The sequence below is a fragment of the Dipteris shenzhenensis genome, chromosome 32, assembly GCF_047967505.1.
Source record: "Dipteris shenzhenensis isolate YYH24624 ecotype China chromosome 32, Dip_SZ_1.0, whole genome shotgun sequence".
In the NCBI taxonomy this organism is placed as follows: Eukaryota; Viridiplantae; Streptophyta; class Polypodiopsida; order Gleicheniales; family Dipteridaceae; genus Dipteris; species Dipteris shenzhenensis.
The window spans coordinates 3,891,208-3,915,494 of record NC_141627.1 but is presented as its reverse complement, the minus strand read 5'-3'; the positions used below and the strand labels follow the sequence as shown (position 1 = coordinate 3,915,494).

At 43.7% G+C, this 24,287-nt stretch overlaps 1 protein-coding gene across 3 annotated transcripts; it reads right to left on the bottom strand.

Annotated features, from left to right (window-relative positions):
- Positions 1 to 933: 933 nt before the first annotated feature.
- Positions 934 to 23,462, bottom strand: LOC147880197 (uncharacterized). 3 transcript variants are annotated; one of them, XM_087371318.1, is made up of 10 exons: positions 23,306 to 23,462; positions 22,639 to 23,216; positions 22,449 to 22,501; positions 22,243 to 22,354; positions 22,083 to 22,135; positions 21,907 to 21,944; positions 2,418 to 2,739; positions 1,939 to 2,264; positions 1,618 to 1,834; positions 934 to 1,496 (listed from the first exon to the last, which is right to left on the bottom strand). In XM_087371318.1, the coding sequence occupies exons 1-9, from the start codon at positions 23,332 to 23,334 to the stop codon at positions 1,672 to 1,674; spliced, it is 1,674 nt and encodes a 557-aa protein (XP_087227444.1). In that variant the 5' UTR covers positions 23,335 to 23,462; the 3' UTR covers positions 934 to 1,496; positions 1,618 to 1,671. The 3 variants fall into 3 exon arrangements, with proteins under 3 accessions (XP_087227444.1, XP_087227443.1, XP_087227445.1); XM_087371317.1 differs by having other exon boundaries at positions 935 to 1,493; XM_087371319.1 differs by lacking the exon at positions 934 to 1,496 and having other exon boundaries at positions 1,664 to 1,820.
- Positions 23,463 to 24,287: the final 825 nt, after the last annotated feature.

The following is a 24,287-nucleotide window of genomic DNA, read 5'->3' as shown; positions in this document are numbered from 1 at the left end:
CAGAGCATCAAAATAACAATTTTCACCCACAAAATAGGGGCTTGGAAACATAAGACTAACGTCTTTTCCAAGTAAAAACACAAAAACCTCTAGAAAGTGGCATAACTAGCATGCCAATTAAGTCTAATCTTTCTCAATTTTTGTAATTAAGTTTGAAGAAAACAACAAAGGTTAAACTTTATCAAACATGCATGAGATTTTGCAAAATAAATATGGAGATGGAAAGAGCTAAGATGAAAATCCTAATGCGCTTAGAAATATGAATTTAAAAAATTGTAGTTTTACCTCTAAATGAATGGCCCCAAACATACATGTTGTGTGAAGCTAATAGATAAAGGAGAAAGAAGATGAAGTAACACTTAAAAACCACACATCTTAATAGATCAAAGAGTTAAAAACTATTTCAAGGTTTAATCTCTATATACTTTTTAGATCTCTAGGCAAAATATGCCCCTCTTAGTCCACGTCAAAGTTTCATCCCATTAATCAAGTAATTTTAGATCTCTGTGGACAATACTCCATCACAATTCACCTTGCCAAAGGCCTTCCCAACATTGGTCCCATGTAAATCCAAAGGGATCGGATTGTTAATGATGCTGAATAAAGCATGGACCACACAACCATCAAATTTCATACCATATAACCTTGCTCCCATGTGTTCCTGAAAGGAGATGGACAATATGATCCAAAGATCCATGTGTTTCCAAGGGAGACTTAAGTTTCTTAAAATTATGTCTTAGAGAAATATTATATCTTTGTAAGACTAGAATATATCCAATCATACAAATTTACATTTTTTGTTGTTCTAAAGTCCAAAAATCTGCACAAAAAATAAAAGAGAAAATGAAAGAGAAGCAAAAAGAGGTAACAAAAGGAAGACATACTTACCAAGCAAAGCAACACTTACGTCGTCATCAGTGCCCAAGCATAAGCAGCTATACTGGGTTTCTAAAGACCCACAGAGTCTCTTGGGCAAATAATACAAGCAAACAACAAGTTTGATTCCATTTGCTAACTTTCATTACAAAGGCTTCCAAAGAGCTGGAATCTGCAATCTTCGATCCAACTGTTTATGATGCTGATCAAAGCATGGACCATGCAACCACCAATTTTCATACTAATCATCCCCAAAAGGCCCCCTCTAGGTGGATGGCACCATCCAAAAAGCCATGTTCTTCCCAATTGGACTAAATATGAAACGCTTATTTTATAGGCAAAGGTTACATACAAAGAATCCATTTGGGAACCTTTTATCCTTCACTTGATCATCCTCATCACGCAAGTGTCCATGCCGCAAGCTTCCAAAGAGGTGGAAGATGTAATCTAAGATCCTTCGCCATTCCAGTGGGTCGAAAATTTCACGAGTCAGGGACGCTTCACTCTAGGCAAGCATTCCGTATCTTCCATTTCTCCATGACATTGGCTACTACCAGATTGTCTGTAGAGATATTTTCACTATGAAAGACAAGATCGTGACAACCAACGCAAGAGAACTGCTGTAAAGAACAAAGGCATGATCACTTTCACTGGCTTGAAAAATGAAATACGTAGCAAATTTCTCCTGGAAAACTGGAAAAGCATGCAGTAAGCTCTCTAACACAGATGGAGCAATCCCACCTCAACGATTTGGCCTTCCTTATCTTTTCTCTGTAATTCTTTTTCTCCACAGAATTACAGAAGATCCTCTGTTTGAGCCGGAAGACATGCCTCAAACGAGCGTGCTGCCTCCGCCAGGAGTCTTCGTGTTTCCAGAAGAGGAGCTAACGCACTCTTATCGTTGATTGCTGCAGCTTCAAGAGCCTTCTCCGCTCTCTTTGCTTCTGCCATGAGGATCCTGTTTTATTTAATCAACAAGAAAGGGAAGGCACACAAGTCAGAATCGGTACAAAACCAAAAGCAGTTGTAAATATAATATGATGCAATAGACACCAATACTACCTGGCTCGCTCAATCACTTCCCTTCGCCTCATCTCTTTAGAGAAGCGACTCGCACGTATCTGTTTCAGTTTTTCCAGCCTCTCTCCACTATGAGGATGTTTGTATGCGGGTAAATCCTCGACTGCCCTCAATTGTAAAGTACTAGACGCATTGTCCAACGTTGCTGCAAGAATGGAGTCTTCTTTACTGTCTATATCATCTGCAACCATAGTCTGAGGTTTCTTTCCCAAGGGCTTCGTTCTCGGCTTCCTTCTCCGTACGCCAGGTTCGATTCCGCGTTCCATCAAGTAAGCATTAAAACCCTGTCGCACACTAAGTCTGTAATCCTACAACCAGGCAAGAACCAACAAAGTATCACTTCAAGACAAATCAACAAATTAGAGGACTGCTAGACAACATCGTTGGCTGCATTTACAGCACTGACTCTAATATAAAGATAAGATTTGCCACATGCCTCGAGAAATTTTGTGGTCCCTTACAGGATCAGTCCATTTGGCTTTGATTGCTTCCGATATCTTTGTTCTATGGTCTGTCTTGTGCTTAACATCTTTAGACTTCAAAGCTTTCTTTCTCTTCTTCTCCTTCCTCGATAATTTCCATGCTATTTGTAACTTGTTGCTAATGGTGGTATAACTGTCCCACTGGTACACCTCGTCCCCAGCACTGCCAATTCTTGCCGTCTCTGCAATCAATTCTTTCCATTCTTCAACACACGCTTCTTGAATTTCTCTAATCTTCCTCCTGGAGCTCCACAAGCTTGACAAGGTAGCACTTATCTTCGATCTGGTCTCTTGAGTTCGCCTGCAGATCACAATAAATCAAATAACACCGTTGCATTACAACAACAAAAATGGAGGCAAATTTGGACAGAAAAACACATGCCTGCTTTTTTTAAGCCTGTAATTCAGAAACATGCTGGTCAAGTCATCCTGTAGTAACAGTCAAAATGCTCAGTAGATTCCTTAGTGAAGCCGCCAGGACTAAGCAACTTACTCCACATCTAAAACCCTTGCGGTTACTATTTGCAGAGTCTCTCTGCATTTAACTTCCTTTTGCCCATCACCAATAAAATCAGCTCCTGATATCTCACTTAGTTCACTCTTAAACACCTAGCTATATGCCATAACTCTTATCACTATACCAACATACTTGTCCTGAATCCGATCAACCCCCTCCTAACTTTCCTCTTTGCTCACCTCAATAAAGAAGTGGGAAGGGCCATTGCCCGGGTTCAACCACAGCAGCCTGCTATGAAGCCTTGCATCTTCAATCCTCCCCATTTCCCACACCTTCAAACCTTCCTCCCTATCTACCAACAACATAGAGAAAACGAAATCCTCTTGGTTTTATTCCACCACCATATAGAGGCCATTTCTAACCTCCTCCAAAAGGGCAGCTTCTCTTCTTCTTCTACTGCGACAAGACTCGCTGGGCCAATCTTTTGCCAACTGGTTCACCGCCCCAGTCCATGTGTCCCTTCTACACAGCGGATCTGCAATGCCAACTGTGGCTTCTTGTTACCCAAGTCTTATCACCAAACTGATGATCAAATAGTGCACTCTTGAATACTATGGACCCTTCAAAGGAGGTTTCATCTCATTTACCATCCAATCTCCTACTATCAATCTTTTTTGCCTCTTCGGGAAAAGCTTGACTAAGCCTGCATTCACATCTTATGACAAGGACCCTTTATGATTGATTATGCTGGTCAAGTCAATACACCCATTGTTGGGCGCTGATGATGTCAGTGGGGATGTCATAGTAGCTAGTCCTTGCTATGCATGATGGAGTTTATGGTTTTCAATCTTATAAGTGACTATCATGAGATTGAAACTGCACTATGTTGTGTTTTTAGAGGACGACTTTGGGAAAGTTCCTGGATTCATCTAGGTATATGCTGGTCAAGTCATTCTGTAGTAGCAGCCAAAATGCTCGGTAGAATTCCATTAGGCCATCAGGACCAAGAGACTTCTCTATCTTCGTCATGCATAAGCTTCCTGTACCTCCAGCTGAGAAAATTGTTACGCGATGGCTGCCCTTTGTGCATTAGAAACCCTCGCTGTTTCTGCAGACCCTCTCTGAACTAACTTCCCATTGCACATCACCGACAAAATCAGCTCCGGTGATCTCGCTTAGTTCAGTCTTCAAACACCTCAGTTATATGCCAAAACTCTATCACCACACGGCCATCCTTGTCCTGAATCCACTCTTTCCTCTCGCCTCAAAAAAAAAAAAAGGTGGGAAGGGCAATCGCCCTGGTACAACCACAGCAGCCTGCTAAGAAGCCTTGCCTCTTCAATCCTCCCCATCTCCTACACCTTCGAACATTCCTCCACATCTACCAACAAGGTCGACAGAACAAAACCCTCTTCATTTTCTTCCAATGCTGCGTAGAGGTCATTTCTAACCTTCCGCTAGGGCAGCCTCTCTTCTTCTACTACTATGGACTCGCGGTCCTGAGATTTTGCCACCTGGTTCACAGCCTGGATCCCTGCATCCCATCAAGGCATCCGCAATTGCAACAATGGCTTCTTTCCAAGGTTACCTGAGTCCTATCAACAAACCGAGCATCTCTAAGATATTTGCTCTTGAAGTTGAATGGAAGTAAAACTGACCACAGCAAAGGTTGATGAGCACGTGGCACACTCCTGAATACTACGGACCCCTTCAAAGGAGCCTTCATCTGCCATCCAGCATTTGGGGCATAAAACCTATCTATCCTACTTGCCCTGACCTCATCCCCCCTCCTTTTGTTGATCCAGGTGAGCCCAACTATGCCCTCAGTATCCAATTCCACACAGTTAATTACATCCAAGAAACTAACCAGCTCAACCCAATTAACACACTCATATCCCTCTTGCAGTGGGATCTATCTACCTCACTCTAGTCATGTTTCAGTCCCCTGCAATTATACGGTTATGCCCATGCATCCTTTCCTTGAGGTCCAGACTCCAAACCACAACTTGGCTCTTTTGTGAGGATTGTACAAGAGGCAATTTTGAAAGAGAATCCTACAAGCTCTACCTCAACCACAATGAATTGGCCCTCAATGTCTTTGTCCAGAAAACTTGCCACACATGAGTCTTTCACCAAAACTGCTTAGCCACCTTTGCCCCTAAGCATCTCTTTATGGGAATGAGCGCGTTTGAGGCACTGATGGGTGCAAAGTGGAAATGCCTTCCTCAATTGCAGACATGGTTGTGAAAATTCAGTGAGCACGAGATGAATTGGAGCAGATGGAGGCGCAAGAAGCCCAAGCCAAGCAAAAGAAATATGCGGATGAGCATAGGAGATACTTGGTTTTCAAGGAAGGAGATCACATCTACATCTCCATAAAATCGTTATGTTTCACCAAAGGGTAATACCAACACAAAGCTTTCTCATCGGTATTATGGCCCTTATAAGATTGTATTGGGGAGGTAGCTTATCACTTGGAGCTACTACGCACCTCCAAGATTTACAATGTGTTTCGGAAACCACATGTGGGTCAACATCCAATGCGACCTATGGACAAGGAGGGTCACATTCTCTATGTCCTTGAGCACATTGTGGGTATCACAGATGGAGTACTCTGCGATAAGGTCTGCGTTGAGTACCTCAGCGGATGTAAAGAACTACTGGAGAGAGAATAATCATGGCAGCAGAGAGCATTTTCCAGGGGTACCCCTATCTTTCACCAAGCTGATCAACATCACTTGCTGTCGCAGCACCTTGTGTGACTACCAGAACATGTATTTTGTATGGCAAAATTCTATGGGAAGAGATGGTTGTAAATTAGGAGAAAAAGGGGCTAATTTAGGGGCACTTTAGTGATATTTACAGGGGATATTGGAGGGGACTATATAAGTCCAAACCCACCACTCATGTAGGACTTTCGATATGGCATTCTTCCTCCTCCCGTGTGCCTACTCTCTTCTATCTCTCTTTGTCTCTGTCTCTGTCTCTCTCTCCCCCCATCACTCATGTGGGACTTTTGATGTGACATCTAATCCTATCCTACTCTCCTCCTTCTATGTGCCTACACAATTCATCGAGGACCTCTATGAACGAGAGGGGGAAGAAAAGGTAAATCATCACTTGTCCATCAAAGTAGCAAACAACATCATAATGGCGAAAGACTTAGGGAAAGGGCTGAAAAAGTTTGCAAATGAAAAAGCTCTAGATGCACAAGGGCATGATCATATGGGGGGAGAGAAGACATAAAAATGCTTACCAAGCTTATGAATATGGCCCTAGAGGAAGGGTTACCCCTAGAATGGCAACTTAGTAGAATTGTACCAATCCCAAGGGAGGAAACAACAAAATGGCAAAGAACTACAAGACAATCATGGTGAGCAGCCTAATGGCTAAGCAATATGTCACTATTCTTGAGCAAACAACCAGCAAATGGGCAGAAACACAAGGGGTCAAGGCACCATCCTAGGTAGGGTTTTGCCCCAGACACTCCATAGTAGACCACTTGGTCACCATAAGGGCTGCATCAGAAGGGGCCAAGCATAAAAAAGAATCTGTATTTTGTTGCTTTGTAGAGTCCAGGAAAGCTTTTGACATGTGGGCAAGAACTCTCGGAGAACAGGAAAAGCTTCAATGCCCTCGAGAAATCCGAGAGGCTACACTGTCTATACGAATAAGTATTAGCCGAGCTAGCACAATGAAATTGGGGACCAAAAATCCTAAAACGAACTCGTAATCAGCCTTGAAACCCTAAAAACAAATCACGTCTGGTAGAAATGTAGCCTGGATCCTCAATTCATTAGCAGATAATCACCAAGATAGATTTCGAATTTCAAAGATATCAAGGAAAAACAGCATCTGATAACTTCAACTGACGAGGAAACAAAATAAATTGAGAGAGGGAGAGAAAGAACAGAGATTGCTACTTCCACACAATATTTTTGCAATATTTCACAAGAACCTCCCGATAGAAACTGGAGAACACAAACTGAAATCTGAAAATCAGAATTGCAGCACTTATCTCAAAGATTCTTCCCGATAGAACAAAGGGAGAGAAGGAGATGCAGCACGCGCAACACTAGGGCCTAGAAATAAGGGTTGGACCCCCCCGAAGGTCTTTATTGCAATAGAATAATACTTTGTACAACTGGCTCTGAACAAAGCATGAGGCTGAGTACAAGTCTTGAATGAATCTGGAAGGCCTGGGGCCTTTCTTTTATAGACTAAGCAAAAAGCTAGGGCCTGCTTTCTAAAAGCTACTTTTACATAAAAGCCAAGCTTTTAAGGCTTGCTTTTTAAATCTGGTGCTTTTAGCGCCTTTTTTATCTCATGGGCCCTCCTTTTAAAGAGGCGCCCCTTTGTCCATGCTTTTAGGCCTCGTGGGACCTGCTTTGTGCTTTTCCACCACTCTTGGGTCCTTTTTGCACTCTCTTAGGTCCTACATATTGCACAAACGAGTTCCAACACTTTAACCCATTAGAGGTTAGCAAAATGCATGCATACCTTGTTCAACTGGCCAACCTTGAACATACTACCCTCAAATGGGTCTAATCTTGAATCTGTCATGCATCTAACTCTTCAATTCATAAAAGATATACAAGTAGTCTCTGACACTTCTTCTCTTTGGCATAAGCTGTCAAGGCCATAAACTGGATATAATAACTCTGAGATTATTTTGTCCTTGTACCATGTATACGTAAGTTTGATGAGACCAAACAAAGAGTCCATAGCCTTGACCACATAGGTCACAGAAAACTGGTTCCATAATAATAGAGACTATATCACTCGTGTACTATAACTTGGAATCCTCCAAAACTGAAATATAACTCGGTATAGCTAGCTTGTCCCATCAAGACATACTTTAGGACCACATGTGTATGTATATGCAATCTTGTGTGCTTGCCTTTTCATTCCTAAAACAATCAAGGAAGCAACATTGTTTCTTTCCTTGTAATAAGATACAAGGGTTAGATCTTTAAATAAAGATAAATCAAACTTCTTAATCATGAAAGAAATACTTACCTTTAGATTTCCCATAACATAGTGGTTCTTTCTTACTTCAGCTAATTCAGTCAATAGTTCTCGATAGGAATCCTCATCCTGGGATCTTCTCCCCTTTATCTCGCAATCTTGCTTAGGTGCTTGTACTTGTGAGGGCTGAAAGAGGCCATGTCCATGATGAGAAAAACGAAATGGCAACTTGTGCTTTTTGTTGCTTTTTACTGCTTTTATGCTTTTTTTACGCCGCTTTGGAGAAAAGAAGGCCACGTGTGCACAAAAAGCGGGTGCTTTTTCGGAGAAGTAGATGCTTTTCATGCTTTTCATAAAAAGCAAGTGCTTTTTGCTGCGAGAATTCTGAGCAAGAGATTGGAAGCATGTCACCAAGGATGATGAACGTCTTTCCCACTTGATAGATCACAGAGAAGAGAAGAAAACAGCCCAAGAGATAGGGCGAGTACAAGTCTTGAATGAATCTGGGAGGCCTTGGGGCCTTATTTTATAGACTAGGCCTAGCAAAAAACTAAGGCTTGCTTTCTAAAACTACTTTTACATAAAAGCCAAGCTTTTAAGGCTTGTTTTTTAAATCTGGTGCTTTTGGCGCCTTTTTTCTCTCATGGGCCCTCCCTTTTAAAGAGGTGCCCCTTTGTCCATGCTTTTAGGCCTCGTGGGACCTACTTTTTGTTGGGGTAAAGGCACATTGCCACCCTTTAAAAGTTATGACCCCTATGACTGTCTTAAGACAGTCATAGGGTGAATCCCTAATCCTAATAAAACCTTTGAGTTCGTGGTGTGGCTCAACACTTTTTACACACCCACACTTCTTGTGTCTCCCTCTCCTAACGTTCCACCCCTCTCTCTTTCCCTCACAAGTGGTATCAGAGCCTTTCTCTCCCTCTCACTCCGGTCTACCCCTCCCTCTCCCCTCGGGCCTCGTGCCCTCAGCAGCGAGCAGGGCGCGGCAGCAGCGAGCAGGGCAGCAACAAGCCAAGGCGCAACCACGCGCAGCAGGTGCGCGACCCGCCGCGCACAGCAGGCGCGCATGCAGCCATAGCTGCAGCAGCAGCTAGCTGCTGCTAGCTGCTACCAGCAGCCAGGCGGCCGCAACCTACCAGGCGGCCGCAGCCAGTCGACCGGCTGCAAGGCAGCAGCCGCGACCAGCCGTACCGACTGTACGGACGCCGCAACAGGCAGCCGTACCGACTGTACCCTCAGCCAAGATTTCGACTTTTTTTTTTGGGATCCGTGCCCTCACAAGTACAGGGTACAGCAGGTACACTGTGCAGGCACAGCAGGTACTTGCAGGTACAACAGGCACAGAAATTTTTTCTTGGGGAAGAAGGAAAAAGGCAGAGCACTCTGCTCTTTTGCGTGGTACTTGCAAGTACACGCAGGTACAAAAGTACAACGAGGTTTTTTTCTTGATGCATTCCCGGAATTTTTTCAGTTCTAAAACTGTGTGTTTGAGGTACAGCAAGTACACTCGTGTCCCTCGTGCTTGAGGTGACTAGTGCCACAATGTGTGGTAGTTTATGCATTACATTGTCAGGTGAAAGTGCCAGGAGAGCGCTGTATTTTGTATGCTACCTCAGTGTTGAGGTGTTTTTCACTTGGTACAGGTGTCAAATCAAGGGGCTTTTGCCCAGATTTTGCTTGTGAGCACTTGAGTTACTATTTGAGAACTTCATATGCCTTTTATCCCCCCCTTGGCAGAAGGGTGATTGTTTGGGATTTGTCCCATACTTTGTTGCAGGTTTGTGACAGGCTGAGGTGTTTGGAGCCTTTTTCAGTGGACAAAACAGTGTATGCCAAGTGGTTTATGCATATAAAATCAGTGCAATACCTCATCTGAGGTGGGAGAAGTGATCAGGACATCAGTGTTTTGTGTTTCGTCAGATGATGATGCACTTGTAAAGCACTTGTGGAACAGCTGCAGCATTCTGTAGTTACTGTTTTATGCCTATTTGAGCACGGTACAGTGTGTCAGAAGGTACAGTGACTGGAGGGAAAATTTTCTGTTTTGCTGCAGGATTTTTTGACAGTAAAAAACAGCACTATTGTGAGTGCTCCTGGCTCTTGATAGAGCAGGTTTTCTGAGAAATCAGAATTTTATTTAGTCGTTTTTTGACTTACAGGGAGTCAGGCACTTTCCTTGTCTGATATGGCATCAGGGGGAAGTGAATCCTCAATACTGAACATAAAGAAATTGGAAGGGGCACACAATTATGCATTATGGGCAGAACAGTGTTTGAATGTACTTCTGCTAAAGAAGATTTCTAAGCCCATAAGGGTGAAGGGTGTCAAGCCATCTGGGATGGCAGATGATGAGTGGGAGGAGCTTGATTTGTCCGCAAGGGCGGCTATCATGCTTACTCTCACTGATTCTCTTGTGTTCAATGTTCGGGCTGAAAAGACCTCTTATGGCCTATGGCAGAGGCTAGAAGAGTTGTATGCCCAAAAGAGCTCAGCCAGTAAGGTTTATTGGTTGAAGAAGCTTGTCGACCTTCGCATGAAGGAAGGTACAGCTATGACCTCACACTTGAGTGAGTTCAATGCCATCTTTACACAGCTTATTGCACAGGGATTGAACCTTGATGAGGAGTTCAAGGCTACTTTCTTGTTGTGTACCCTCCCTGAGAGTTGGGACACTTTCAAGACCACTCTGTCAAATTCAAATGTCACTCTTATGTATGCTGATGTGGAGAGCTCTCTCCTTATGGAGGAGATGAGCTGGAAGAATAATAGGGGCAGCAAGACTTCCAATGCTTTGCAGGTACAGGAAAGAGGTAGGACTCAGCAGAAGGGGAGATCTGCTGGCAAGTCCAAATCCCGCAGTCATTCCCGTGGCAAAAAGGATATTGAATGCTTTTACTGTGGCAAGAAGGGACACGTGAAGTCTAAGTGCTTCAAGTTTATACGGGATCAGAAAGCCAAGAAGGCTGAGACAAAGGATGCAGGCAGTGGAAGCAAAGGCAAAGGCAAGGCCAAGGCAGATGACTTGGATGCAGTGAATGTTGCAGTAGAGGACAGTGACAGTGACAGACATGATGTATTATGTTCTTCTGCTGTAATTGCACATACATTGGTTGTTGATGCCCATGACATGCACACCTGGCTCTTGGATTCAAGTGCTTCTTTTCATGTTACGCCTCATAGGGAGTGGTTTACTTCCTACACAGGTACTCATGGAGTTGTTCACCTTGGGAACAACTATGCATGTCAGATCGCAGGGATTGGCAGTATACAGATAGTATTCCCTGACGGACGCATATTTATGCTTAATGGTGTTCGCCATGTGCCGCAAATCAAGAAAAATCTGATTAGCACTGGCTTGTTGGATGACAGTGGTTATCACACCACATTTGGGGATTCCAAATGGGTAATTACTGATGGCCAGGTTGTAGTGGCTGAGGGTTATAAGAGTGATACCTTGTACCCTCTTTATGTTTCCAGTGTAGGTAATCATGTTGTTGCCATAACCGAGCTGCCAAAGGTTTCATTGTGGCATAGCCGGTTGGGACACATGTCCGTTAAAGGAATGCAAGAACTGTCACGTTTGGGTTATCTGCCGTCTCTTTCATTTTCAGATTTGCCTACTTGTGATCATTGCATTTTTGGAAAGCATTCTATGACTCCTCATAAGAGGAGAACTCCCCAGAATAGAGCACCGCTTGATCTAGTGCACACTGATTTGTGTGAGATGCCATAGCTATCACTAGGGGGTGCAAAGTATTTCATTACTTTTATTGATGATGCCACACGCAAAGTGTGGGTCTATTTCTTGAAGCATAAGAGCGATGCCTTAGATGCTTTCAAGAAGTTTGTCGCTCAGGCTGAGAATCGGACAGGACGCAGGCTGAAATGCCTCAGATCCGATAATGGGGGTGAGTATGTGTCACATGCTTTTGTACAGTTATGCGAAGCTAAGGGCATTAAACAGGAACTCACAGCCCCTCATAATGCATCTCAAAATGGTGTGAGTGAGCGGATTAATCGAACTATTCAGGAGAAAGTTCGATGTATGTTGTCTTATGCTGCATTGCCCCATGGCTTTTGGGCAGAAGCCGTGCAAACAGCAGTTCACCTCATTAACAGGTCGCCGAACAAGGCTTTGGAGCTGAAAGTGCCAGAGGAGGTGTGGTCTGGCAAGCCACCTTCATATAAGCACTTACGTGTGTTTGGCTGCGAGTGCTTTGCTCATGTACGCAAAGAACTGCGCACCAAACTGGAACCAAAGTCTTTCAGATGCATCTTCATGGGTTACGATGACGAAGGTGAAATGGGGTACAGGTTATGGGATCCTGTCAAACGGAAGATTATACGCAGCAATGACGTCATCTTTAAAGAGGATAGTGTACACAACGAACCCGTGAAACCTGTGGAATACAGGAGGGTTGTTTATGATGATGTCGGACAGCAAAGATTGCCCATTAATATGCAGCAGCAGGCTGCTGTAAATAACCCTGTTCAAGAGGGTATACAGGCTGAAAATCAGCCAGACAATTTTGCCAATGATGCACCACTGGATATGCCAGAAAATGGCGCTGTAGGACAGCCAAATATGGTGGTACAGCCACCCGTCATGCATGACGAACAGGCTAGACAGCAGCCTAATATGGAGCATTTTGTTAGGAGGAGCACCCGTGTACAACGGCCTCCTGACAGGTTTGTTCCAGGAGCCAATAATGTGGCTGATTTTATCATGCTCACAGATTGTGGTGAGCCTTCCAGCTTCAAGGAAGCTATGGGAAGAACAGAGAAAAGGAAGTGGGAGAAAGCCATGCAGTCAGAAATGGACTCCCTACTTCAAAATGATACATGGGACTTGGTGCAGCTACCTGCAGGCAGAAAGGTTTTGCCGTGCAAGTGGGTTTACAAAGTCAAAGTGGATTCAAATGCTTTACCGAGGTATAAGGCCAGATTGGTTACCAAGGGATTTAAGCAGGAGAAGGGCATTGACTTTGATGAGATCTTTTCCCCTGTAGTCAAGATGACTACTTTGAGAGCAGTGTTAGCTCTTGTTGCTCATGAGGACATTGATTTATGTCAGATGGATGTGAAGACTGCTTTTCTTCACGGAGATCTCCATGATGAGATCTACATGAGTCAGCCAGAGGGATATGCTGTTAAAGGGAAAGAGCAGCTTGTGTGTAAGCTCAAGAGGAGCTTGTATGGACTCAAGCAGGCGCCAAGAGAATGGTACAAGAAGTTTGATGCCTTCATGCAGTCCCAAGGGTATCATAGGTGTGAGACCGATCACTACTTGTACACCAAACGGGCAAAGGATGGCAGTTTGATGCTACTCATTCTATATGTGGATGACATGCTGATTGCCAGCAAATCTCAGCAGGAGATTAGTGCTTTGAAGAAGCAAATGCATAAGTCTTTTGACATGAAAGACTTGGGTGATGCAAACCATATTCTTGGTATGCGGATTATTCGTGACAGGTCCAAGGGACTTTTGTTTCTGTCACAGAAGGAGTACATTGACAAAGTACTGCAGAGGTTTAAAATGGAGGGGGGGAAATCTATTAGTACGCCGTTGCCTCCTCATTTAAAACTCAGCAGTAAGGACAGCCCCAGATCAGATGATGATAAGGCTGAGATGGCCAAGGTTCCGTATGCATCTGCAGTTGGTTCTTTGATGTATGCCATGGTTGCCACTCGTCCGGATATTGCTTTTGCGGTGGGAGTCATCAACAGGTATATGGCAAATCCAGTTAAGCGGCACTGGGAAGCAGTGAAAGGAGTCTTGAGGTATCTCAAGGGTACCAAAGACTTGTGCATATGCTATGGTAGGCAGGATGCATTGGTGCATGGTTTTACAGATTCAGACTATGCAGGGAATGCAGATAACCGGAAGTCTACTACCGGTTATATTTTTACATTTGCAGGAGGTGCTATATCATGGGTGTCTCGGTTGCAGAAATGCATTGCACTGTCAACCACTGAAGCTGAATATGTTGCAGCCACTAAGGCTTGCAAGGAAGCAATATGGCTTACTCGGCTGGTCGGAGATTTGGGCATTACAGGAGATATGCTAGTTTTGCATTGTGATAGTCAGAGTGCTATCATGTTGGCAAAGAATCCGGTCTTTCATCAGAAGACCAAGCACATAGATGTGAAATACCATTTCATCAGGGAGGTACTGGAAGACAAGCGGCTTGAGCTTGTGAAGGTGCATATTGATGATAATCCTGCAGATTTGCTCACTAAGAGCTTGCCTACAAAGCGGTTTGCACATTGTCGCCACATCATGGGATTAGGATGAGACCATTCTTATTTTATGGTCTTGTATACAGTAACTGTATATTGCTGTAACTTTTATTCTTTTCTCCCCTTTAGGCACATTAGCCTTTAGGTGGGAGGTTGTTGGGGTAAAGGCACATTGCCACCCTTTAAAAGTTATGACCCCTATGACTGTCTTAAGACAGTCATAGGGTGAATCCCTAATCCTAATAAAACCTTTGAGTTTGTGGTGTGGCTCAACACTTTTTACACACCCACACTTCTTGTGTCTCCCTCTCCTAACGTTCCACCCCTCTCTCTTTCCCTCACACTTTTTGGGCTTTTCTCCCCACTCTTGGGTTCTTTTTGCACTCTCTTAGGTCCTACACATTGCATAAACAAGTTCCAGCACTTTAACCCATTAGAGGTTAGTGAAATGCATGCATTCCTGTTCTTGGACTAATCCTAGTCCCTTGTGGGTGTCCCCACAGTTCTCTTTTAATAATGCAAAGAAAAAGCTTATTCTAGTTAACCAAATTCAACTTTCTTGACCATCGTTAATGCAATAAAGATTCCTCTTTTATGTCTTGGGAGAAGTACGAATTTGGTGACACACAACCTCATGTGGATGGGTCATGCTCCAAAGCGAAAGTTGTCATAAGAAGCGGAAAGCCAATATAAATGCCATGTGCAAGCACTTTGATCCAAAGAGAGGCTGTGCAAAGATGGAGATGCATGCCTTGGTGAGGCAAGGCCAAAGGTCAAAATTGAGATAAAAGGTAGGGAAGCACATGAAGCGGTCGCGACATGCTCATGAAGGTCCTTTGATTGACAATGCAACTAACCAAGCAGAACATTAGGAAGCAGCTTCTATCAAAGAATATGCAGAAGGATGAAAACTGGAGGGAAAGAAGGGACACCGGGTAAAAGAGGGGCCTTTAGCAGGCTGGTCAAGAAGGGAGAGAAATGAACCATGGGACTCATGACTTACATTAGGATGCAAGGAAGCTAAGTTCCTTGGAAACAAGGGAATTGCAGGTGGATCCCTTGGCAAAAGAAGACACACACTAGCTGTTCCTCCAACAGATGTGGATGAGTTGGTGGAGAAATCAAATAAGGAAGTCCATGGTGCTTTGGATAAGGTTAAAGATGGTATGAGGATATCAAGGAATGTTCCAAGCTCTCCTATTCGTCCCTATTGGTGTGTAAGAACTTCACATAAGTAACTGAAGCAAGTCTCCTTCCTTCTTCCACCATGCTTTGCAAAGTCTTTGACCCTCTTCGCAAATGACTTAGAGGAGGTTGACTTTGCATTGGCAGATCTGTCAGCCACAATTTACTTGCATGCTCCGGCTTCTCTTCCGACATTGCTACGTGGAAGCACTATTTGCTTGGGGCTGATTTCATAGTGCAGACAGATCATCAGTCTCTAAGATATTTCCTCACTCAGACGAACTTATCTGAGAAGCATATGTGATGGACCAATTTCTTATCCATATTTCACTGCCAGATAGTGCATAAAGAATGTAGTGGCCAATGCATTGTCAAGGAAGCCTCAGGTTTCCGCAATAACCATTGCTTATCACAGTGAGTTGGATGCAATGAAGGACCAGTTTGCTCAAGATGAGGATTTCTCAAGGATTTATGACCAGCTGTCTAATAATCAACAGCATGACTATTATACTCTCAGAGATGGCTTCATTATGATGCGTGGACACCTTGGTGTCACAAAGCAGCTAAGGTCAAAGGTTATGATAGAAAGTCATGGTCCACCGTATGTAGGATATAGAGGCATTGATGCTACTGTTAAAGTAGCGGAACACTTTTTCTATAGGCTAGCTTTGAGATGGGAGGTGGATGCCTTTGTCAGAACATGCATCATTTGCCAGAAGGTCAAGTTTGACAGGCAGAAGACACTTGGATTGTTGCAGCCATTGCCAATCCCGCATAGACCGTGGGAAAGCACTGCCATGGATTTTATATTTGATCTTCCTAGGACGCCTACGGGGAATGATGGTCTCTGTGTTAGAAATGACCCAACAAAGGGTACACACAGTGGAAGACTGATAGTAATGCCCAAGAGCTCACACAGTGTGGTGTGGGATGTGGAATCACAAACTTCTTAACTTATGTGCATAAAATAGATGTGCAGACTCATCAATGGACAATGAACCAGCCAGATAGAGAAACCACCAAAATAATATATTTCCGTCCAAAACTATGGACACAATACAAAAGAGATAGATCCAGAGTCCCACCAATGGTGTGGTCCTCTGATCTTACCACAAGGTCCTTCTCCTATCTGCCAATTATCTCTAGACTCGAGCCCGCGTGCTCCACCTTGAGCTTCTGTAGACTATTTGTCTAGATCCCTTCCACCTTGCTGTCTTTGCACCAGCGTAGGTGGGCAGCACTCTGAGCTAGGTCTGCAGCTCTACAGCCCACTTGAATCCTCCTAGATAGAGGCCCACAGGCGCCTGTTCTGCTGCTCCTCCTGCTCCCTGAACTGCTGCTGCAAGTGATAAGTTATGAGGGCACAAAGGCCCTCCTTATATAGGCCCAAGAGCCTGGCCAGCCAACCGACCCAGCAGCCCTAGAGAGGGCTGACTGCTGGTCGGTTCAGCCCCCTGCCCCTGGCCGACCAAAACCAACCCCCTTGGGGTCAACCTACTGACCAGGCCGAGGGGTTTGCCAGCCCGTTTGCTGGCCTCTGCTCCCCCGCCTTGCCACGTGGCCCTTACAGCGGATCATATGGCAAAGTTGTTCATGTAGAATATTTTCAAATATCATAGGATGCCTCAATCTATCGTAAGTGACAGAGATCCGCGCATGACGAGTCTCTTTTGGAGAGGGCTCTTTGAAAATATGGGCACTACGTTGAGATTTTCATCTTCTTTTCATCCTCAGTCAGATGGCAATCTGAAGAGGCCAATTTGACTGCTCTTGATTTGCTGACATGTTATGTGTCTGAGCATAGGACACATGGGAGCAGTTTCTGCCCTTAGTAGAATTTGCGTACAACAATATTGTGCATACTTCCACTGGGAAAGCTCTTTTTGAAATAGTGGAAGGAGGCAAGAAAGTTCCACCTATCTTGCATACAAAGGATAAGATTTTTGAAGCTGATAGGTATGTTGAAAGCATGGATGTGGCATATAAGAAGGTGAAGCAGGCTCTCCAGAAGACTCAGGCAAAGCAAAATAAGGCAACTAATTGTCACCATCCTGAACTTATTTTTAATGAAGGTAATTGGGTTCTTTTGCGCTTTGAAAAGGCAAGGCTGAAAAAGAAAAGGGGCAAAGATCGGTTCTTTCCCAAACTCAGCATGAGATATTATGGGCCTTTTCAAGTTTCAGAGAAGCTATGTTGATGTAGCTTACAAGTTGAAGCTACCGGATCACTGGAGGATTCATAATGCTTTCCATATGTAACATCCAGATCCAATTGAGGTCGCTTGCCATGTTTCAAGAGAGTGGTATGTCACAAGGGAGTGAGTTTTGATACTCGCATGTTGCCTGGACCCTGGGAATCAAGTGGCGAGGTCACGGGATGAGGGTGTTCAAGTTTCCCCTAGGAAGTTGTCCCTTAGGGGAAAATGAAAGGTCTAGGGCCAAGAGGGGCCCAAAGCACCTTAGAATTTGAAGTTTGTCATTAATTTGGTCCCGGCAAGGGACAAATGAGCTCTAAGTTGGTCATTGGTATTGACCAACTAGGTCTTAGGGGCGAATTAAAGCCCCTAGGGGAAAACTTAAGCGCGGGTTGCCAAATGGCAAGGCCTTTTTGGAAAGGAAGGCCTTGGAAGGCCAAAGGAAAGAGAAAACAGGGACAAAGGCTACAGAACGGGAGGCACCGTCAACAAGGAGAGGTTGGCTAGCAGATGGCCGCGGGTGACCGTACGACATTCGGAAGGCAGTGGAAGGAGGCTTCATGGCTGCACGGGTACCCGTAGTTGTTGCTAGTGTGGATTAGCCTTGGCTGTTGAAGTCGTACGATAGTACGGACTATTCCGTACACACAATACAGGTAATGAGCTATATAGTCAGGTGCGACAATGCGGACAGGAGTCAATGTGCGGAGATCCACGTGCTGCTGGTACAGGCGTGTACGGGCTGTGGTACAAAGCATCTGCAGCCTCAAGTACGGATTGCTCACAGGTGAGTAAATGCATGGGAGAGCTCATTATAAACAGATGAGTAAGGGCAGGCTGGTTGTTCCTTTGGGCAGCTTGCAGGTACGAGGTGGATAGGCTGGCTGTTACCTCAGGCTATGTACTCATGGTTGGGCGGAAATAAATGCCAACGACCCGGGAGTGAGCAAAGCAATGACCACCATAGTATATGCCTGGTAAAAGGAATGCACACAGGGGTTATGCTTGGGGGTCATATTGGCCGATGAGCAGTGGGCTGTGTTTTTTAAGAGACTTGCTTGGCAAGGTGATCACGATGAATGCTTGCAGAAATTGTTTGTACTTCTGGGCACCGGGGGCAGCTGAGTTATGCTTTCACCCATTGTTGGGTATTCCAGTGATCAGTGAACACTTGGGATTGTCTGGTGGAGCGTGTGGCCTCGCTTGGGCTGAAGATAATAGCTCCCCATGTTAAATGCAGGTGTTTGCACTGAGTATGGATGCTTATGGTCTCATGGGTGTGATAGCAGAGCCCTGCAGGGCTAATGTGTTGTGATATTGATGCCTAATGAGTAAGGGAGGAGCATTGTATGCAAGTGAGTTGGTACTCACTGTGTAATCTCCTTGTGGCACTCTTCAATTAATACAGAAATACCGAAAGGGAAGCCAAGGCTTTGGGGCCAGTCTGTGCCTTTGTAGTTGAGCAGGAGCGCTCTAGCTCCCCCTATCTGTCTTTGGAGTGTTTGCTGAGTATTTTGCTGTGAAGGGTTTTGTTTGGTTAGTGTTCTACCACCCTCTTGTTAGCCTTGAGGCTGGTTTCAGGATGCATCAGATTTCTGATCAATATCAAGGTGAAAATCCTACCATTTGCAGGAAATCAAGTAATGATTCTTGCTGGGAAAGAAGAATTTCGATGGGATCCACTGCCTTGTTTGCTTCTGTGGCAAAGTCCAGCAAGTGCACTTATCCCACAACCTCTAAGTGTCGTGAAAAAAATACCTCAGGTATTCTTCCACACATTTATTCACCCTTTCAGATTGGCCATCACTCTTAGGGTGGCATGCAGTGCTAGGAGTGAGTAATGCACACAATGCTGTAAATAATTCATGCCAGAAATGAATCATAAATTCCACATCTCTATCACTGACAATCTCCTCAGGGAATCCATGATGCTTAAACACGTGATCCATGAGCTGCCAAGCAACGCAGGGCTAGGAGTGACTAATGTACGCACTGCTGTAAATAATTCATGCCAGAATGAACCATAAATTTCAGGTCTCTATCACTAACTACTCCTGAGGGAATCCATGAGGCTTAAACACGTGATCAATGAGCTGCCAATCAACTTATGATGTTGAATATCAGGTCTTAGTGGGTATGATGTTTTGTCAGCCTATCCACAACTACGTAGATGATGTCCCATACTCCATCTGTAGAAGGCAATGTCGTGATTAAATCCATTGCTGTGTGTGTCCATCTGCCCTCTAGAATGGGTAATCGCTGCAACAAACTAGGTGGTAATTTGCTGTCCACTTTATGTGGCTGGCATGGCAAATGTTCTCCACAAACCTTCCCAAAAAAAACCATGCCTTACCCTGTCATACATCTTTGTGACACCTGTATGTCCTACTATAGGGGAAGAATGCATTCCCCTCAACAACAGCTGCCTGTAATTGTAAAATCTGGAACCAAGTAAATTTTGTTTCGAAACCACAACTACCCATTATGCACTATAAATTCGGGATGATCCTGGCATGAGGGCTCCTTCAATTCTGAAAAGATGGCTGATATCTTTGAATTCTGCATGTACAATTCTTGAATGACATGTATCCAATCTGTAGAAACTGCAGACAACGTGCAAGCCCACATCCTGGACTAAGGCATTTGCAACCACATTTTCTTCCCCCTTCCTGTATTGAATGTCAAAATCATACTGCATTGAAGCCAGCCATCTCTTTTGCTTGAAAGTAGCCATCTCCTTTTCTTAGCTGACAAGTTGGGCTGCGTGAGGAAAAATCTGAGTGTCTAGTGATGCCACTTTTTGAAGGCATGTAGGATGGTCAAAATTTCGTGATCATAAACATGGTAGTTGAGCACTTTGGCATCAGATTTTCTGCTTCCAAAAGCTATTACACCATGCGCTTGTCATAGAACAGCCCCAAGCCTTTGCCACTAGCATCAGCCTCCACGATGAATGGCAGTAAGAAGTCAAGGTGTACCGAGCTGCGCTTCTTTTGACCATGAAAGGGCATCCTTCTTCAGGAGGTCCATAAGAGGAGCTACTGTCTTGGCAAGGTGACCCAAAAAACCTCTGAATTGGGTGGGATTTAGTGGCCGCGGCCATTCCTCGCGCATTTCACCCTTGCGATGTCCACCAAAATCACATCTCTGCTCACAATGTGCCCCGAGTATTCAGCCTCTTCTGTCATAAGATACATTTGCTAGCTTTTGCATAGAGCTTATGCAAGCTCAAAATTTACAGCACGTGTTTGACATGCTCAATAAGCTCCTGGTTTTTGCTGTAAATGGAGATGTCATCATAGAAAATCAGCAAATATTGGAAGAGACGTGGTTGCAAGATTTTGTTCACGAGGGCCTGAAGTGCGTTAGTCAACCCAAATGGCATCACCTTGAACTCATACAAACCCATCCCCAGTGACATCATCAGTGCCCAACCGTGGGTGTAGACCATGGTATAAGCATGTGCTCTCACACATACAAATCCACACACCCAGACATACTTGACCATCCATTATAGATAGGCTTTTGTCCTAAGTTTCTATCAGCACTTGACCGTGAAAAATGCTGGCACTGAAGGGGAAGGCCAATCAAAAAGTAGTCTATATTCTCTTCATTCAGGCTACAACTGCTTGTGAAGACTATACAATTTCATTTTAGTCTCTCCCAAACGAACCCAAGCAAAAACATGCTTAGACAATCTAGTCCTCCGCACGGCGCAATTTGCTCCAAGGAGTCTTTTCTTGCTCGCTACATGTTCCAAGAATACATGGTCTTCCTTTTCAGCAATTTGAGATCTAGAGAAGTTTTGGTCATGGATTTTTTGGTTATGTAGATACTTGACCTCGCTTACTCCCTAATTTCTAGTTTCTATTGGTTTTCATTGTTTGATTGGAGATACTCATGCTACTTACTGACAATACAATAAAAAGTTTTCCTAGTTTCTTGAAGATCTATATTTCCGCCACTTTCTTAGGCTGAGTTTTTGACATCTAGTGCAATTTTGGGGGAGCTATTCATCCTTGTAATTCAATGGAATTTTTCGGAAGCAATTCTACATTGCTTTGGGTACCATCTTCACTCGTCGAAATGGTTTGAGAATTAGCAAATAATGCAACCATAAAAATACACATGGAAAAAATTCTCGGTGTCTGCAGACTCTCAATCAAAACAATATTGCCATAAAAAAACATGGAGGAATATAGATTCAAGCCAATGTCGCAAAAAGAAACAAAATCTTGTATAGACACGTAAAGCTAACCAAAACTATTGAAGAAAGGACAAGTATTAGGACAAAAACATCTTTGTTTAGTAGTTGCTACATTTGTGACCCTTCGACTCTAGAAATGCATGAAAGCAACTTGTGATACTAAGGAGTTCAATTCAAAAGCTAACCACAAACACCAAGGATTAACACCACTAACCTCTGTGCTAACCCAAGGATTCGCAACTTCTCACGTAACTATGAATAAGATAAACATCAAGAATTAGTAATTTTCCATATAAACTGCCTTTGGTGGCATGGCAAATGTTGACATCAAACATTGAAGATAGCCACGTTTATCATGGTGAGACCAAGTCAAAATAAATTAAATCTTACCTGTGGATTTTGCATAGCCTCTAAAGTCCTAGCCCGAATACGCTGCTTTGTCTCTACAAAATCAAAATTTTGAATTTTCAAGTATACGAAGGGATCCAAAGGATAAGTACTCTCAAAGCTAAGACGCTGACGTGTGACAAAGCTGAGGTTAAAGCTATACCTTCAGTATGCTTCCTTCCCAAATTCCAAGGAATTTTACCCTTGTTTGCCACGCTTATCCGTTTCCTCCTGCATTTCTCCCCTAGCAACAAGCTAGAGATAACATCCATATCCTTGAAAGAACCACATCAAATAAAGTGGGTAAGGCAACTAAAAAATCTAACAAGCACAACAACTTGAAAAGACCAAAAAGCGTCAAATCCTTACTGTTATATTCTCCTCAGGCATGTCTATAACACCATCAGGACACTGAAGCGCCTCTGTGGCACAAAAACACCTTTTTCGGTGAACAATGCATGATACCCATCACGGAACAAGTAATGTTTTAAGGCAGGAAAGCAAATAATTGACATCACAAAACCAGGACGACACCATAATCGCCTTTCAAACTTTTTACCCTTGTTCCCTCGAAATTTGCGCCTCTTAGACAAACTTATGTTCTTTCTTCTCGATATCTCGGCTTTAAAAATGGAAATGTCTTCTTCTGGACACTTGGACCATACAGCAATCTCCTCCTGTGACCTGGACAATGTTTCTTCCCTTGTTTGCATTCCCAAAACATTATCTTCAGCGGAGTAAAACGATGTCCCTTCCTCGGGTAAGGCGACAGAAACGTTATCCTCTGAAGAATTTGGCGATGGTTCCAATACAGTAAATGCCAATGTACATGATCCATTGCCAGAAAATGAAGAAGATGCGCCCTGTTCAATCCATACACTGGCGTCACCGTCGAGATTCGTTGCCGGCATTACACCATGACAATGGTCCGGTACTTTAGTTCCATGGCTCACAGTTCCAGGCTCGAAAGCTTGCCCAAAAGAGAGGGCACCCAAAGCCACAATTCGTCTTTGTCTCCATCCCCACGCATACTGCAAAGCAGGCTTCTTGCCGGGGAGTAAAAGAGAAGGCTTAGACAACCCGCGGAGACCAGACTTCTTGCGTGCGGTACGGAAAAGCAGTGCTGCAAAGCAGAACCTACAAAAGGGAGTTGGAAAAAGAGATGAAGAAATGGAGAACAGGAATAGGCTAATTAAGTCTCAAAAGAGTGGATCAGGCAAACGGACCTGAATTGAGAAGCGGTTGATATGAGCATGTTTGTGAGGCGTTCAAGGGTGTCCAGGCATGGGCGTGGTCTCCTGCATTTGGATTTGAGACCCCAAAACCTAGAGACACTCCACAATGCAGAGAGACACAGCTTTCGTTTTGTATCTTGTGGGTGAAAAACAGTTTTGACAGAAAACACTTTCCTCACACAATTCCCATTTTTTGAAGATTTTTCCTTGCTATCAGATTCCCCACATTTGGGAGATTTTACAAAATTGTGAAAATATATCTTTTACACACCATAATGAAAATGTTGTGGGTTTATTTGTATATACTTTACACTTCTTCTATGTCACAGAATTTGATTTCTCACGGTTTTTCTTGCTATAACATAACTAATGTTGCGGGTTCAGTGTTTATAGTTTACAGAGGTGAGAATGAAAATGTTGCAGGTTCATTGTACATAGTTTACACGTTTTCTATGTCACAAAATTTGATTTCTCAAGGTTTTTCTTGCTATAACATAACTGATGTTGTGGGTTCATTGTATATAGTTTACAAGTTTTCTACGTCATGATATTTGTGACATAAGAATTTTTGTAGGTTTTTGTTCCTATAACATAACTAAAGTGCCTAAAATTTTGCATTTTTATAAAAATTGAGAAAATATTTCTAATAGGTTAGAATGAAAGTGTTGCACGTTCATTGTATATAGTTTACAAGTTTTGTTTGAACACTATATACTCCAAGAGATGTCTCATGGGTGTTTGTGCCTACATAAGAAAACCAGCCCTCGGATTTAGGGTGTAGGGATGCACCTAGCCTGTGGAGGAAAAGATATGGAAAAGATGGTGCTTTCCTTGGAAATTTCCCATTGCCTACATACTCAAACTCTTCCTCAATTCTATAATGTTCTCTTTCTATCCTTTACCCTGACTCTTTTGTCTTTTCACTATGCAAGGGGGTTGTTGTCTTGTCTTCGACACACACACACACACCCCT

Coding starts and splice junctions, on each gene's coding strand:
- LOC147880197 (XM_087371318.1), bottom strand. CDS start 23,334: ATGCTCATATCAACCGCTTCTCAATTCAG. Junction 22,355..22,448: donor TGCCTGAGGAGAATATAACA/GTAAGGATTTGA, acceptor GGTTCTTTCAAG/GATATGGATGTTATCTCTAG. Junction 22,136..22,242: donor GGGAAGGAAGCATACTGAAG/GTATAGCTTTAA, acceptor TTGATTTTGTAG/AGACAAAGCAGCGTATTCGG.